At 32.2% G+C, this 17,551-nt stretch overlaps 3 protein-coding genes and 1 non-coding gene across 4 annotated transcripts; 3 read left to right on the forward strand and 1 right to left on the reverse strand.

Moving 5' to 3' along the window:
- The first annotated feature begins 1,233 nt into the window (after positions 1–1,233).
- LOC145160139 (altered inheritance of mitochondria protein) lies at positions 1,234–3,462 on the forward strand. The gene is made up of 5 exons (XM_079079247.1): positions 1,234–1,569; positions 2,218–2,387; positions 2,468–2,540; positions 2,944–3,019; positions 3,119–3,462. The coding sequence occupies exons 1-5, from the start codon at positions 1,359–1,361 to the stop codon at positions 3,237–3,239; spliced, it is 651 nt and encodes a 216-aa protein (XP_078935373.1). The 5' UTR covers positions 1,234–1,358; the 3' UTR covers positions 3,240–3,462.
- A 1,305-nt stretch (positions 3,463–4,767) lies between these two features.
- Positions 4,768–4,840, forward strand: TRNAK-CUU (transfer RNA lysine (anticodon CUU)). Its single transcript has one exon. It is a non-coding gene; the product is annotated as a tRNA-Lys (tRNA).
- A 127-nt stretch (positions 4,841–4,967) lies between these two features.
- LOC145160140 (coiled-coil 90B-like protein (DUF1640)) lies at positions 4,968–6,733 on the forward strand. Its single transcript, XM_079079248.1, has 7 exons — positions 4,968–5,435; positions 5,557–5,688; positions 5,780–5,839; positions 5,936–6,012; positions 6,131–6,187; positions 6,302–6,368; positions 6,462–6,733. Exons 1-7 carry the CDS (start codon positions 5,199–5,201, stop codon positions 6,579–6,581), a joined length of 750 nt encoding a protein of 249 aa, XP_078935374.1. The 5' UTR covers positions 4,968–5,198; the 3' UTR covers positions 6,582–6,733.
- A 4,049-nt stretch (positions 6,734–10,782) lies between these two features.
- On the reverse strand, positions 10,783–12,262 carry GATA6 (GATA transcription factor 6). The gene is made up of 3 exons (XM_079079249.1): positions 12,152–12,262; positions 11,737–12,058; positions 10,783–11,660 (listed from the first exon to the last, which is right to left on the reverse strand). The coding sequence occupies exons 2-3, from the start codon at positions 12,040–12,042 to the stop codon at positions 11,016–11,018; spliced, it is 951 nt and encodes a 316-aa protein (XP_078935375.1). The 5' UTR covers positions 12,043–12,058; positions 12,152–12,262; the 3' UTR covers positions 10,783–11,015.
- Between the last annotated feature and the right edge of the window lie 5,289 nt (positions 12,263–17,551).

The raw sequence follows: 17,551 nt of genomic DNA on the forward strand, positions 1-17,551 counted from the left end.
AATTTTATTCAATTGAACATCAAATTCTTAATATTGTTCAAGAAATGACCATGGCAGCTAATGCTTACAAGTCTCACAATAATACTCAACTTCAAATTGTTAATATTATTATTTCTGGGTTTACTGGTACTCTTAAAGGTTGGTGAGATTTCTATATTACACCAGAAGAAAAGAATTTTATTATGACTGCCAAGAAAACCGTTATAAAACAAGAAAATAATTTACCTATTCAAACTCAAGAGGATGATATGGTTAATACTTTAATTTTTGCTATAATCAAAAACTTTGTAGGAGATCCTACTACTTTTCAAGAAAGAACTTCTGAAATTTTAATGAACTTACATTGTAGAAAATTAACTGATTTCAGATGGTACAAAGATAATTATCTCGTTAAAGTTTTTTCAAGACCTGATTGTAAAGAATCTTATTGGAAAGAACGTGTATATATATATATATATATATATATATATATATATATATATATATATATATATATATATATATATATATATATATATATATATATATATATATATATATATATATATATATACCTCTCATTTACATTATTTTTATGAGATTTTAGGTTCTGTTTGTTGTATTGTGGATTTTTTTTCTATGAAGGTTCATAATTTTTTCTATTTTTAGGGTTTCAACATATATTATTATATATTATTATGTTCAATTTTCTTTATTAATTTTCATATAATGGGTTGTTTGGAATCTGTGAGACCATTGTTCCAACAAATGTCTTTAACTATCTTCTATTGTTTTAGTAAATTATTTATTTGTTTATATTCTTTTTAACATGATCAATTAAAAAACACAGAAGAAAAGAAACTAAAAAACACAGTAGAAAAGAAACTAAAAATTGGTAATAATAAATATAGAAGAAAAAAACTTAATATAAAATTAAGTCAAAATTTGCAAAATAATGGGTTGCGGCACAGCTTGTGGCTCGTTTATCCGTTACGTCCACCACTCAGCCCTTATGGTCATGGAGGTTCGCCTGCAGTGACTCCAGGACATGAGGCAAAGCCTCATGTTTGCAGCGGGGATTAGTCGGTTCGCGAAAGCTGGCCCGGAAACCCTTGTTAGGGAAGTTGCCTTTCCAAAAAAAAAAAAAAATTGTTCTAATTAAAGAATTTTGGAAATTACATAAAAATGCAAAAGGTGTGATTGGTACCTCCCAAATATACAAAACTGTGAGGGCGAACCCCATTTTTGGTTCCTATGTTTAGAATTTGTTTGAGCAAGAACCTTGTCGTCGTCATCTTCAACGAAAGTCATCTGAAGCGGAGCAAAATCAGCGGTAGGAGAGATTTTGCATTCATCTGCGAGATTAGGGAGTGAAACAGATGGGAGAAGGAGGCGAAGAAGCGAAAGGGGCAAACGAAGGAAACCCTAACTCCAAAGATCATGATAATCAAACTAATCTACAGCTGTTAAACGAGAAAGGCGCTTCCAGAAAGGGTAAATCATGCAAAGGATGTTTATACTATTCATCAACGCTAAAATCCAATTCCCGTAACCCTGTTTGCGTCGGCATCACCCGTTCCCTTCCCAAAGGTACTCTTTTCCTCTCTCTCAGATGTATTCTGAATGCGCTGGAATTCGGATTATTGATATGTTAAGTATCGATTCCTGATATATCATATGATTTTGTGATCTTGGGTTGAGTGCATAGAATTCACTTTGTAAGTAAATCCAGACAAGTCATCAGTTCATGTCATTAGGTCAAAATTTGAAGGAAAAATAGTTGCTTTACGGATGTATTCTAATGGGAATTGTTATTAATAGAACTAATGTTGGTGTCAGATTGAAAGGAAATCAATATCAATTGCTAGTGCAACTGTGAAAGCATATTAAGATAGAATATGGATAAGAGAATTTGCACATCCTTATACACTTCATATGTCATGTTAGGCTGCTGCTAATTGTGAAGGATTTAAGTTTTTTTAGACATGGTGTTATATATGTACTTATTTTCAATTGACAGTTTGACACTATATGCATATACTTGATGGTAAATTTGATCTCAACTATGTCTATGTGGCTATGGCTATGAGGCTATCACATTGTCTCACAAGTCCCATGTCTTTGTGTACATCATAGCTCATTGATATAACTTTCAAAATGTGTTTATTATAGTTTTCAAGATTGAATATTTTTAGTTTAAAGAAAGATTGGATCCTGAATTTAAACTTTTATGACTAGTACCTCGCTACTATGTTGGAGAATCTGAGATGGAAGCTTCCAAAGAGGGAAGAAGCCTTGCTGATTTTAGATATGGTTGTGTTGGTTACTCTGTTTATTCGGATATGAAAAATCAAAATGGTGATTCACAAGATACACAAAAGGAGTTGCCAGTTTGTGTTGGAATCGAGGTTCTCTCTCTCTCTCTCTCTCTCTCTCACACACACACACACACACTAACAAGCTCACTTACATCATCAACTGCTTGCAGGTTCTTGTGGATAGAAAAGTCACCAATGCCAACTCGGCTCCTACTCATGCTCATGCTCATAATCATAATAAAGGTAAATTATTTGATTAGCTGATGGGTAATGATGTCTATCTGGATAAAGTGTTGGTCTGTTTCTTTTCTAGACTGAATAAACTGTCTGAATGAGACTAAATGACTATTTTATCCTTACATTACAATAAACCATTTTCACAAGTTCCATTAATCTTAACAATCATCAATTTTAACGTGAGGGAAATTTGGAGGAAAAAAGGGTTGGTGTCTTAATACATTAAGTTAGGTTTTTTTTTGGCATAACCTATTAGATTAAGTAAAAAAGAAACATCCATGCATAGCTATTGCACATGATCTCTTATTAGATGCCATGTTTTTTATTTTGAATGTCAAACTTGTATTTTCTAATTATTATTATTTTTTATATGTAACAAAACTAATGGAATGTTGTTTTTTGTTTGAAGATAACCATGCAATCCCACAACCACGAGTAAACAGGCCTGCTGCTCAATCTACATCATCAGATGATTTCTTTAGTAGGCAAGTAAAAAAGTTGCATTTTTAGTTTTGAGGTAAAATAAGCCTAATTATTTATTAAACTCTGTAGTAATTTATTGTTTTGTTTTTTTATACAACCAGATTTACGCGAAATGCAAATGTAGTTGCATCAGGGGTAGCAAAGAATGTGCGCAAAGTTGGGAATCAAATAAAGGAAAGTGTTGATGACATTTTGTATCCTTATCGAAGAAGACCAAAGTAATAAAAATAAAATAAATGGAAATTATTTATCCATACAGACTGAAGCCATTAAATCAAGTTTACCATGAGGTCAACAATGGTAATAAAGAAGATCAAGAATCATGAATCAAAGATGCAAAAAGTTTCATTGGTTCTCATAATGTGTTAAAACTAAAATATGCATCATACTACTATTTTTGTACACTTACTCATAATTTGCAGAAATGAGCTCCATCTTTACGAAATCAGATGAGAAGTTAGAATTTGTTTGATTGCTAATAAAAGATATTTTTTTTTTCCCTTTATTGCAAGGAGTGTTTCACCTTCTAACTATCATGTTTGATTAATCAATTATCATGTTTGAAGACTTAAAAAGAAAACCTTTAATATCTCGGACAATGACATTTTGGCATTTTGGCATCATCAAGCATCTGCCTTTATTGTACCTTTTGGTCATGGAATTGTTTTTATAAGTCTGATAACTACAAAAAAGGTTTTCAAGGTCCCATTTACTTGATATATTATCAATTTACAGATATATGCTTAAATCCTAAACGTAAATGATATTTTTGTAGCAAATGAAAGATAGGTAATTGTTTGGTAAATATATGGTGTTTGTTTTACATCAGTATGACTTTTTAGAACATTCTATTCAATTTTTGCTGTGAAATAATCTATGCTATTGTAAAAATACAGGAAATATGCTTTATTGTACCTTTTGATCGTGGAGTGTGTTTGGTAGACTAGTTGAATAATTAGCTAATAGTTAGATAATCTAATAGCATTTGATAAAAACTAGTTAAAAATCTAGATGACAAATATAAAATGAAATTTATACATATAATTTAAAAAAAAAAAAACAACATATAAAAGATACTTGGAAAACTTTCTGGAAAAAACTCGATAAACTTATCAATAAGCTATTTTAAATAGTTTAAAAAAAACTAGATTATAAACTATTTTATTTGACAAACCTAATGACATGATAAATATTGGATAGAGGTTGAAGTATTTTTATGTTTGAATTTGCAATAATATAGATAATCATTTTTTTTAATTATTTAAGAAACAAATAAATGAAATGAACAAACATGAAATTGTTATATATTATTCAAGTATTATATTTATATCATATTTATCTATAAATTATTGCTAATTGCGTTTTCGTCTTCATTTTCTTTGATATTGTGTCTCAGTTATAAATTTAATATTTATGGTTAATCATTTGTGAGAAATGTGCTAATGTTGTAACTTGTAATCATCTTACAACCACCAAATATTTCCATTTGTGTACTTTGATAGAGTTGTAAGAGTCTTTGTTAAGGTTAAGTTTGTTTAAGAGATATGTAATCTTGTTCATCTAATTCCTTGTAGACTTGTAAAGCTTAGATTAAAAAGTATTTGTGAACAGTTTGATCTTCGATTCAAATCTCAACTTCAAGTTTTGCCATGTAAAAATATTATAAAAAATACAAGAAGTTACCAAAGTAAAAGTATCAAATAAATCTAAGTTTAGTTTAGCAATTTAAAAGTTTAGAAGAGGACAAGAAGCCCGTCTAGCTCAGTTGGTAGAGCGCAAGGCTCTTAACCTTGTGGTCGTGGGTTCGAGCCCCACGGTGGGCGTTTCTTTTTTCCCTTCCACGACGGTGGCGCGTGCCTTCATTGACAAAGCTTTTACCAAAAACGTGTACGGATGGGGACTTCATCGAACAACCACGGTTACCAAATACGAAAAAATAAAAAACGTTTAAAATCAGCCCTCAATCTTAATCGTTAATCCCCTCCTCCACGGTTCCCAAGACAAACGATAAAAACAAACCTAATCTAAATTTTCAATCCGAAATCGATTTCATTTCTTTTCAATCAGGATTCTTTGATTTGGGTTTTGATTCATTCCTTCTTTTTTTGATCGAGGAGAATCTGGTCTTCAATAGATTGTTGTTTGGAGGAAGTTATTAGTTCCGTTTCAGATTATTCGTTAATGGCCGCTTATGCGGCCTGTATCCGGGCCGGAACGAAATTAAGATCCGCCCAGGCCATTAATTCATCGGTTCTTAGAGGCGCCTTCGTTCCCACCACCCCCATCTCATCTTCATCTTCATCGTCATTATCTTCTTCTCATTGTGATCCGGTTTATAGCAGATTTGATTTCAGGCAGATTTCTCAACTTGTTCAATCCAACGGCAAACGCCTGTTCCTTGTTGATACTCTAGCGCTTGTAAGTTTAGTTTCCCTTTCCTGAATTAGGTTAATTAATGATGTATTTCGTATGCTCCAAGATGTAGCTTTTTGTTTTTCTTTTCGAATGTGAAATGTGTTAATGGGTGACTAGTTATTAGGTTAGAAGATTAGAAGGACAAGGCGTGCCCTCGAAACAAGCCGAAGCGATTACATCTGCAATCACCGAGGTTTTGAACGATAGTTTGGAAAATGTTGCTGAATCTTTCGTCTCCAAGGGTGAAATGCAAAGGGTTTGTTTCTATTCGTTAACAATTAGGATTCCTTAATTTTTCTTGATTGAACTCATACTTGTTGCCGATCTGCACTATGTTTATTCTATAGATTGAGATGACTCAAGATGGTAATTTGGGGAAATTCAAATCTCAAGTACAAAGCTCTCAGGTAATCATCAAGTTTGATCCTTTTGCAATATTCAATGTTTTTGTTCACCCCATATGAATGAAGTTCAAGTAATCATCAAGTTTGATCCTTTTGCAGGAAAATCATTTCTCATTGTTGCAACGTGAGACTGAAAAACTAAGGAATGATATAGAAAAAATGCGTAGTGAGTTGAGGTATGCAATAATGAACTATCTACAATTCCACTACTTTTTGCAGTTTGTTAATCATGTTCAAAACTTCACATTTCTAAATCTTGTTTGTAAGAAATTACTGATTTTGATTGTTACCCAGGTACGAGATTGATAAAGTCACTGCTGGGCAACGCCTGGATTTGAATCTTGAAAGGGGGTATAACTGTTTTCTTAATTTTTTTTGCTAATTATATTGTTTGTCTTTGTGTACATTTTATGAAAAATGAGAATTAAGAAATGTGATATATATATGAGTGATGAATAAATACAGGAGAATTCGTGATGAGCTTGCAAACCAAAACCAAGAAACTGCAAACCTCACAAACAAACTTGATCGAGTGAGTAAAAATAACTAAATTAAATATTGCTGTTTTATCAAAAGATTATTAAAGATTGTAATTTTTGGGATTGTTTTATGAAATTAAAATTAGGAAATTCATTCGTTGAGAGCCCAGTTGGAAGCAGCAAAATATGATGTGATAAAGTACTGCATAGGTACCCTTGTATCGATTTCTGCTGTTGGTTTGGCTGTGTTACGTATACTCATGTAAACTCTAATCTTTGCTAATTGTAATGATCGTAGAGAAAGAAAGAAAAACGTTAATTTAGTTTCATGCGTTTTTATATTCTTTGTGATCAATGAATGAAAATGTAACATATTTATTTATATACTAATTTTAACCATAGCGACTGATTCTTCTCATTTTATCCAGCACTTGTTTTACCATCTTGATGTAATATTATCGTTGTTTGTTTTGTACTTCCCTAGAGGTGTACATTGTATTTGGCTAGTTTAAAATTTAAGTAACATATTTGTCTATCAATTATCAAATGATTATGTAAGATCAATACGGTATGATGACTTCATCAAACAAAATTAAAGTAAGTAGCACTAAATTAATATATATTTTTTTTATATAAAGAAAAAGTATTTAACAATAATATTATATGAATTTAATATATTACAACATATTAAATTAAAATAAGTTGTACTGTATCTGGAGTAGATATTTTGTAATTGTCATGCGTTAAATATTGAAATCATGGTATACTAGTTTATTATTTAGCATAGGAGGTTAAAACAATCAAACTAATTAGTCAAAAATTATAAAAGTTTTGAGGGTTAAATCAATTTTATAATTTAACGAGGTATATATCAATCTAATACCATAAATTATATGTATCAAAATGGTTACCTAATTAAATTATAAAATTGGATATAAATGTGAGTTTAATAGGAATATATATATATATATATATATATATATATATATATATATATATATATATATATATATATATATATATATATATATATATATATATATATATATATATATATGAACTTTAAAATGATATAAGACATAATATTTAATCTTTGCAAGAACATGTATAAAATTTCCCCATGATAAAAATCATTTATGGGATTCTAAATAACCGACCTCCAAAAAAAAATTTCATTAAAAATACGCTCGTGTGTATATATATATATATATATATATATATATATATATATATATATATATATATATATATATATATATATATATTGCTTGGATGGGTTTTCTATAAAAATTGACCGTTTCTAAAAAAAGTTTATATTTTTTGTTTAACTTTATCAAACTAATTGATATAAAATTTTAATTTAGGGGAAAGGACGAGGGATAAAATTTTGTGCTTTATATAGTTTCAGACTTTCACCGCATCAAGTTGTACATAATTACTGTTTCGTCCTTCTACGTTTTGAACATCTTCATATGCTAAATCCACAAAACCATCGTCATCACCTTGTAAATTCCTCAACTCGTTTCTTCTTCATTCGTCTCCGACTGTCTTCGAGTCTCCCGACGACTTCTCATGAACATCTTAATATCCTAATCTACAAAACCATCGACGTAACTTTGTAAATTCCTCCACCCCTTTCTTCTTCATTCTTCTCCGACTGTCTTCGTTTGAGTCTGGCGACGACTTCTCGTCCAAGAATATAGGAATTCGATTTCTCTCACCAAAAACCTCCTGCGCTCTATTGCCGCCACCGAACGCCTGCAACCAAGCGCTTGTACCCTGTCGTGTGAGAAATTTCGGTATGTTGTTGGTTGTTTCAGACAAATTGATTGAAATTTCAACAAAAATAACAAAATATGCAAGCTTTTCCAAAATGAGGAACACTATGTTTTTTTTAATGGTATGACGAAGAACTTCCCAATTCTTACAAGGAAAATTTGAACGTATGAAACAACAAATGAATCCACCCCTCCATCCAAGTGTTGATGTGATCTAATATGTTATTTCTCATTAGGGTTATCATATCTTATTTTTGTTTTTTATAAACCATTCTGGTGTATGAAAAGTTAGTACTTCTTCTCAAAAGGTTGGGTGTAGTAGATCAAAATATTATGAATAAAATAGACTTAACAAAACTATAGTAGGTACTTAATAGTTCGATTTCAATCTCTAAAGGTTAGTGCATTACAACTAATAACTGGGCACTTACTGAAAATGAAAACACTAATTTGTTAATTTACCACTTCATTCATAGCCTCAATAGGAACATCTGCACTTACCCTTTCCTTCACAACCTCACTTTCATTTAGCTCTTCATTCGTAACCCCACATTCATTTACCCTTGGTATACCATCTTGTATTATTTGACTTTCTTGGTTAGCATTGTAACATCCCAAATTTCAGTGTAGGATGTTGGCACATGTTAATGTAATGAATGATACGTGTTTGTACTAATGGAAAGACCAAGGCCTGCGTGTCATGTGAAATGGGGACGAAATCATGGTTTTACCTAAAAACAGTCAATGATCAAGTTTAAGTGTTAATTATGTTAAAACAAGTCACCTTATGGTTCATAATGAAATATGCATGTTTACAACCAATACTTATGCAAGGAATGGTGAACATGACAAAGTATGTGCTTATAGTTGCTCAAAATACTCGTTCCGAAACAAGGAGACATGCCTTGTGAACAGTCTTTGAAATAAGCACAATCTTTGAAACAAGCAGTGACTCGGGGCGAAGTATCGAATTGAGGAATGGAAAGTATTCAACCTCAAGGTATATAGTCTCCACTTGATGGGACAGAACTAGCAAGGATCCGGTTCCACGGGAATGAATTTTTGAACCATATTTATAGTTTTGAAATAATACTTTTGGTTTAAAGGTATTTTAGTACTAAAACAATTTGAAACTACATTACTTGTAAAAAGATATTTTGATTAAATGTAAAGATAATGCGTCATTTTGTAATTGGAAAAGCTTTTCAGATTAAAAATGATTTATAAACTCATTACTTTAAAGAATAAAGAAAGGATATTTCTAAATATAACTTCGAATAAAAATCCATGTACTTACGAGATATTTCAAATGTCTTAAGTATTATCCTCTAAACGACATGTGTGTCAGATACCAAGTCAAGTTGAAGTCTGTATTGTGTGTAGATAGCTTCGTTGAAGGACTTAATAAATCGTGAATTAGCAAGAGTGGAACACTAGAGTTTATATATAGTTATCTGTGTAAATTTTATGTAGTGCTTCCCTACGGTTTCTGATTGTAATACACGTTCGATTTATTGTATCGTAAAATTTAAAAGCGAAAATATAGACCGTATATTTCGCTGGACATTGACATTATTGCAAATGATGTCATTTATTTGCTAATTCCCTTTGTATAAAGTGTGGGTGTTACAACATTGAGTTCAAACACATTTTCCTTTCCATGTTTAAAAGTAATTATCTGGAAATAAATTGTACCTTTCTACAACTTGACCCAACTTTGATAGTTAGACCTTATCCCCTACTTTTCCAAAGTCTAGTGCTTATCCCAGCGTTCCCTTTTTGTCTGGGTTGTTCACATGCACATGGCCTCCTAATCTTTTCTTCTGGTTTGTTGGTGGTACTTTTGTTGAGTTCTTGCATGTTCCCTTATTATGCCATTCAAAACAAGTTTTGCAACTTCTTATTATACCAAGTCCCCTAATTAGGTTTTCTTTTAACAAAGTGCTTTCTTGGCATTCTTCTGAGTGGAAGTGGTTTGGTATATGTTGTGGGCTAAAAACAACTACAATTTAATTGCTTAATGTTCTCCTTGTAAGTGTCTGTGAACATTGACTTACTAACGTAATTACTTACAAACACTGAAACACATTAGGTTGTTGATTTGCATTATTCATGGCTATACATGCATGCAAGGAATTCCATATATTAAAGACATTTGACTCACCTACCACACACCATAACCTGCAATGCATAAATGAAGAATAAGGAAAAGCAATTCATTATCAAATGAAGATGGATTAAAGTTTAGCATAAGGAATATATATTGATAATGTATCTAATAAAACTGTAAATGTAATTGTATATAAGTATTTATAAATGTTAGAATAAAAGGTTAATAAGGATAAGTTTGTAGTTTACCACCTATTTACAAAATAACTGGAATTAAATCCCATTATATTTATTTTAACCAAGTAGATGATAAAATTTCAATTCCTCTAAATTACAAATTCACTAAATTCCAATTTCTTACATAAATTTCAATGCCTTTCAGAAAAGTATGTCAACCAAACACCCTTTATTTGTCTAGTCGAATGTATTGATATATGTATTCGGTTCGGTTTGATTAATTTGGCATTTCCACATATTTTTCCAAATCGACAGGTTAACTGTGTGGTGCCAAACCCAAACCCAAACCCAAACCCAAACCCAAACTTTTAATTTTTATTTTTGTAATTTTTTTATAAAATAGTTTATATAAGAAAAATACTATGATTCAAAAACGGAATTACTCAAAGGGGATGAAATATGAATACTAATTCACTAAACTACCATACACTGAAAGACTCCTAATCGAATAGAACCATAGAAGTGCCACAACTACCTACAACAACAAAACCATGGAAAACAGCGGTTCACTTAAACCGGGTTCGCATCTATCCTACTTCCTACTTCCTACCTTGTTCTGATGTTCTCTACTCCTCGTCAGATGCTTCTTCCCGAACTGGCAACCGGAGGAGGTGGACCTCCTTCCTCTTCCTCCTTCTTCTGCCGCATTTCCAGAACTTTCCGGTGGTTATTAGAGTGAACTTCGCTGGAATAATTCGGGCTACCCGCCGGTCGATACTCTGGAAAAAGCCGACCCGACTTGAACCGGACCCCGCATGCATTACACAAAGTTTTGGCGCCTAGTGGACCGGCTCGCCACTGTGGAGTTTTCTGAACGAGGCAATGACTGCAACGCCGAGGCTGCTGCGGCCAGCCGAACCCCGCCGTATCAGCAGTCGCCACCGGTTTTTTCTTCTTCTGCCTCTTAACCGTCGGCGGTCTCCCCAAAATTTCCTGCGTGGGTAACAGAGCGTTTGAAGTACAGGACGAAGAGGAGGAACATGAATTTGAGGAATCCGTCAACGACGACGACAACCGGAGTGACCAAACACAGCCGCCGGTACGACTCCGCTTGCTTCTCGCTTTTTTCTGAACCAAATTCCTAAATGAAGGGTTTACAGCGACAAGATTTACAGTTTCTGTCTCCGGTTTCCTCTCCGAGCATGTTAAGAAGTAGTCGCCGCCGGAAAATGAGTCTTCGACGAATTGTGACACCCATTCAAGGTCAGCCACATCATCTACCTGTTACAAAAGGTTCAATTTTCAAATCCAACAATCTTTAATTCACCAAAATAAAAATAGGTTAATTAATTCGCACCGGAAAACAAAGTTCCGTGTCGGAGACGATGGTGGTGGCTTTGTCCTCTTTGTTCACTATTTTCACCGGAGAAAGAGAGGAGATTTTGTCGTTTTTGGAATCATCTGTGTGTTTCAGAACTTGGGAATTATCATCTTCTTCGAGAAAACTGCCGTCTGAGGAGAAATCCAGTAAACCGTCTACGAAGAAATCGTCGCCGGAGACACCATTCACGGCCCAGAACTCATCGGAAAACGACGGTGTAAAGTGGTTTAATTTAACACCTGTAGAACTGGTTTTTGATGCTTCTTCAACACAGTACTCCATTTGCTTCTTTTTTCAACTATAATACACCCATTAAAACATTCAGAAACTGAATAAAGGAAGCATATAAATATGTTATATGTAATGTAAGAATTATCGAAACAGAAATAACCTGCATAACAAAAGGTTGGGAGAAGGGGGAAATAAATGGAGGTTTATTATGATTTGATGTTATCAAGGATAAGAAGGAGGAAGTAGTTGCGTTATTAGTTAGTAACCCCACATGCATGGAAAAAAAACAACTGAGTTGATCGTTTTATCTTGAATTATTTTGTATTATTAAATTGATAAAATTATCAAAATATATTATTACCCTTTCATAAATTTTATCAACTTAAAAATTAAATACTGTTTATATTACATAGAGCATCATCATCTCAAGAAGTACGGACAAAAAAACTCAAATACCCATTAATTTCAACAAAACAGTTGATTTACAACAAAATTATATGACATGGCTTTAACTTTTGCCAATTTCGAAACATCTCATTTCTCATTTCTCGATACATAAAATTCAAAATTTAATTGGCCCACTGCTTTTTGACAAATTTGCAAAAATAGTTGACTTCGTATTGGCAGGGCCACCACCATCTCCGCCGCATTAATTACCTTTCTTCGAAATTTGGATGTCCCTCCCGCCCTAAATACATTTTTTAGAAATCCAGAATTTAATCGTATCATATATTCGAAAAAGAATTTAAACAGCATCCTCAAGATCCATGTCGTTATGTAATAACTGAACTACACAACATTACAAATCAGATCAAATAACTGAATAAGTACATCTAAGCAGTAAGCGCATTACGCTACAAGAAAGTTGGATTTTAGCCACAGCCTGCTAGTGTGGTAATAAAATTTAGCCACGCAAAAAAATACAAATGAATTTTAATTTTTTTTAAATAATTTTTATTCGGTGAAAAAGGATGACATCATTTGGTGACCACCTTGGATGCCCTACGTATATGTACATTTCTTTTCTTATTAAATCTCATCACTCTCTCATGTTTCATCTTAATTTGTCTTCCTCCCCTAGCCTCTCTTCAATGGCAATCACAAAGCTATCTTCTACACCAATGCTCTCCTCTTACTACCAACCTCTCCTTTATATGTCTCTCTTAATGGCCAGTTGCTAATCCTCCTACCCCGTATTATACATAGTTTACAATATGGTATCTTTAATCTATGATTTGATTAATTTAAGGATGCTACATGAATGTTTTTATATGATTAAATAGTGTTTGAAACCTAAAAAGCAATATAAATCATTAATATTGGTGTTGGAAGCGTTGAAGTATGATTAGCAAAGTATGTTGTTGTTTTTGGACAAAAGTGATTACTTGTTGTTTCCATCAGGCATGGAGAACTTCTCCCTAAGCCATGTACTATATCTTGAGGAAAATCACAAAAAAAAAAAAAAAAAAAAAAATCATAACTTAGCCTTAAGGAATTGAAGAAGAATTCGGTTGCTTATTGTTACCCTAGGGTTAAGTATTGAGTGTTTGATAGTTAAAATGTGTTAAACAAGTTTAATAACATTAATTTGTTAATCAGGGGTGGATTAGTGATAATGACTTTTGAATATGGTTACTTAGGTGATACTTGATATCTCGTTTCATCTATTGAAATGGTTTGGAAGGTCTACTACACTTGTGAGATGGGTTCATTATCCAAGAAAACAAGTTCATATTAAACATTATACTTTGAACTTTCTTATTCGAAATACTATATGCATATACAATGCAAATTACTATATGTAATACTTGTGCATTCACCAAATGATTTTTGTAAAGTGTTTTTAAGATGGGGACAAACTACTTGTTTTGAAATAAGATTCATATTATGACCATGTGAGACTCGAGATTTTTTTAGAAGCCCACATAAAGCTAATATTTAGAAGATATTTTATTTGAAACTTAAGATGTATATAAGGATATTTATTTTACATTTGTCTATTGATTATTTTGTTACACTCATGTATATCTTGACACTTTAAATTTTTTAAGATTTAAGGAGTTGACCGTTTGAAACATTTTCAACTAATTGTTTTTTAAATGATTCCATTTTATGAAATTTACTTTATATAAATTTTTTATTTCAAATAGCTCATAGTAAAGAACATTTCACTGAAATTTGTTGTGTTCCAATCCAGCCATCTAGTTGTGTTAGTCCGGTTGCATTCTAGCCCGACCCTTTAATGGGGTACACTACTACATATATATTAGTAATTGGAGAAAAACTAGTAGTTTTTCGGTTATCAAAAGTGTTTAAATTTCTAATTATGTATTTCAAATTAAATTAGTTTTAGACTCTATAATTTTTTTTTGGTAAGTTTTGTCATTATTATAGATTTTTTCCTATTTATAACTGGCCTTATCAATCAAAACGTAAATTGGTTTTTGTTAGCTGTATCTTTAAGATATATATGAATTTTTCTTTACATGTAATGTAAGACCATAAAACAAAAATATCTCATTTCGTTTTTTATGGGTCAATGTAAAGGTAACAAAAGAATATATGAAATGATTCGTTTTTGTACAAAAAACCGCATCATAGACTAACTACAGAATTTAGCATTGAGATATTATTTGTTTCCCGTTCTAAAAAAAAGTTATATTTGTTGTGTTAATGGACATTTTTTTTATTACTACACTAAAGTATATCTTGTACAATAGATGATTGCATATAGAGTTTTTGTCGAACATTAATTGGTCAAGACTTGTGAACCATAACATATGACTAATGTCTACTAATAATAGAGAAATTAAACATCCTCCTACTTTTATTTCTACAAATCCTTCTACCCAATGAAATGATGGTATGTGTCATATTTGTATGCTAAAATATCATTAATTGAACATTAAATGTTACATATGTCACTATTTAATCGGGTAGGAAGATTTGTAGGAACAATAAGTAAGAGGATATTTAATTTCTCATATTAATATTTGCAAAGTATATCTTGTACAATAGATGATTGCATATAGAGTTTTTGTCGAACTTTAATTGGTCAAGACTTGTTAACCATAACATATGACTAATGTCTACTAATATTAATACTTGCAAGATTTGATCTCCGTTGCAGTATGGAGATGCTATTGACATAATTATGATAATCCAAATATAAGATTCACAATCGCTTTCATTGCAAATAAAAAAAAATCATGAAATTTGGGAGGAAAAATGTGTCTAAAGAATTCTTGAAGCACAAAGGGTAATACAGGAGTAGTGGGACAATTCATGATTATAGAAACAAAAAAGCCAAAGGGAAAGGAACAAAGCAAGGCATGCCTTGGAAGCAAAGAGTACATAACAGCCAAATTACTTGTTAGTTGTTGTCCCCGTCCTATATCCATTTAAATGTAAAAAAGTAATAATGTTTCATAATAGTGTAACTACATACATATGTTACTACGCAACAATTTATAAATGATGTAATATTTAGGTGATTGATATGAAAGCTCGTACAATCATTACTTTGGACCATCGTTGAGAGATTGAGCCATGATATGAGCGTGAAATTGATGTGGCGATTTCTTGAAAATGATCATGCTTTGTGGGTTTGGGTTATGAAAGCAATCCGCGGTGACGATTGTCTTTTGATCAATAATTTGGTTGGGGTGCATCAAAATAGATGTTAGTCTAATATTATTCGTGTCTCTAATAATTGCATAATAAAAGTGTAAGGACCCGATTTTTTATCAGAGTTTTACAATAAACATTCAAAAAAAAGAGTTTCAAAATTTTTACATCCTAGAATACATTCGGGTTTACAATATATCTTAATCATAATTTAATGCAACAAAAATACATCAAATAAAAATCTGCATCTAGTCTGAGTCCTTGGTGCTACTACCTCCTCTCTTACTACGGCTACTAAAGTACGACTACTACATGAACCTGCAACACATGTACAAACATCAGACAACAAATTTGGTGAGTTATAAACAACTATATTCTTATATTCTCATATTTTATCACTCTATTCCTCTATTCTCATCTTCCCATACCATTTTCTTTTCTCTTTAAGACCCACATGGTCTAGTCACATAAAATAACTACATCGATCATGTAGAGTGACAACATAACTCTAACCTTACATGTGTACAATCATCTGAACTCAGACCTCTCACTTTGATCCATCGCGGATCCTTTAGCCACATTTCATTTCATGAATCCCTCGCGAATTTCAATGATCCCTTACGGATCCACTACATATAATCCCTTACGGATCCTCTACATATAATCCCTTGCGGATTACAATGATCCCCTACGGACCATCTACATATAATCCCCCGCGGATTACAATGATCCCTTACGGATCCTCTACCCATAATTCCTTGTGGATTACAATGATCCCTTATGAATCTTCTATGTATAATCCCTCATGGATTACAATGATCCCTCATGGATCCTCTATGTATAATCCCTTGTGGATTACAATGATCCCTCACGGATCCTCTACGTATAATCCCTCGCGGATTACATTGATCCCTTGTGGATTACAATGATCCCTTGCGGATCCTCTACGTATAATCCATCGCAGATTACAATGATCCCCAACGGATCCACTACTTATAATCCCTCACTGAGTACTTTGACTGACTATCTTTTCCTTTCACTTTCTACTCCTTTACTCAATGTATATATATATATATATATATATATATATATATATATATATATCTTATTCTCTTTCTTTTTCTCTATCTCTCCATATTTCTATCTCTCCTCATCCTATCTAGATCTCCATCTCTTCTCATTATCTCTCTATTTGTCACACCCCGAAACCAGAATGGCGGAACCGTTCCGGAGTGGAGGACGTCATGTTTAGCATCACAACCAGTGTATAATAGCAATCATAGTAAACACAACCAAACATTGCATACATGAAAATTTAATAAGTTTACATCGGTTTTAAATATTATTCGAATACATCAAAAGTATAAGGAAAATATAAAGACATAATCTTATTCGCTCCGACTTCTTCACAATGCTCGAAAGGTACCTATCTACTGATTCCCTGAGAATACAAGCAGTTTTGAAAGAATATCAGCAAAAAGCTGGTGAGTTCATAATCATTTAGTTTTAGAGAAAAACGTTCTTTGATCCTTTTTGAAAAGTGTTCCTCAAGAAAATCTCATATTTTATTATGAAAAGTATGTTTGAAAACCCATTCCTTCCATGACTTCCCGGTTCATACTTGGTACGCACAATCCTAGGGAGTCCTGGAATGAATGTGAATATCCGTTAGTAGAGTAGTAAACTATCAGTTTTAGAAATGTCGGTGTTATCCTGGGAAAATCCTATATTTTCCTTAAAAACAAGTTATCCGTCCTAGAGGTAGAGATACAAGTTTAGAAATCCCTGATTACTATCAGTATATAAGAAAGTAGTTTTATTACTTAAAATAAAACAATTGAAGAGTAGAGTCCGTAAACCAAGGTTAGTTTATACTTATTTGCGAGTCGTATAACCATACTTGATATGACCTAGAGACCTTTATAACGTTCTT

This window comes from Lactuca virosa, chromosome 2 (assembly GCF_052849685.1).
Source record: "Lactuca virosa cultivar CGN04683 chromosome 2, Lactuca_virosa_CGN04683_v6, whole genome shotgun sequence".
Lineage (NCBI taxonomy): Eukaryota > Viridiplantae > Streptophyta > Magnoliopsida > Asterales > Asteraceae > Lactuca > Lactuca virosa.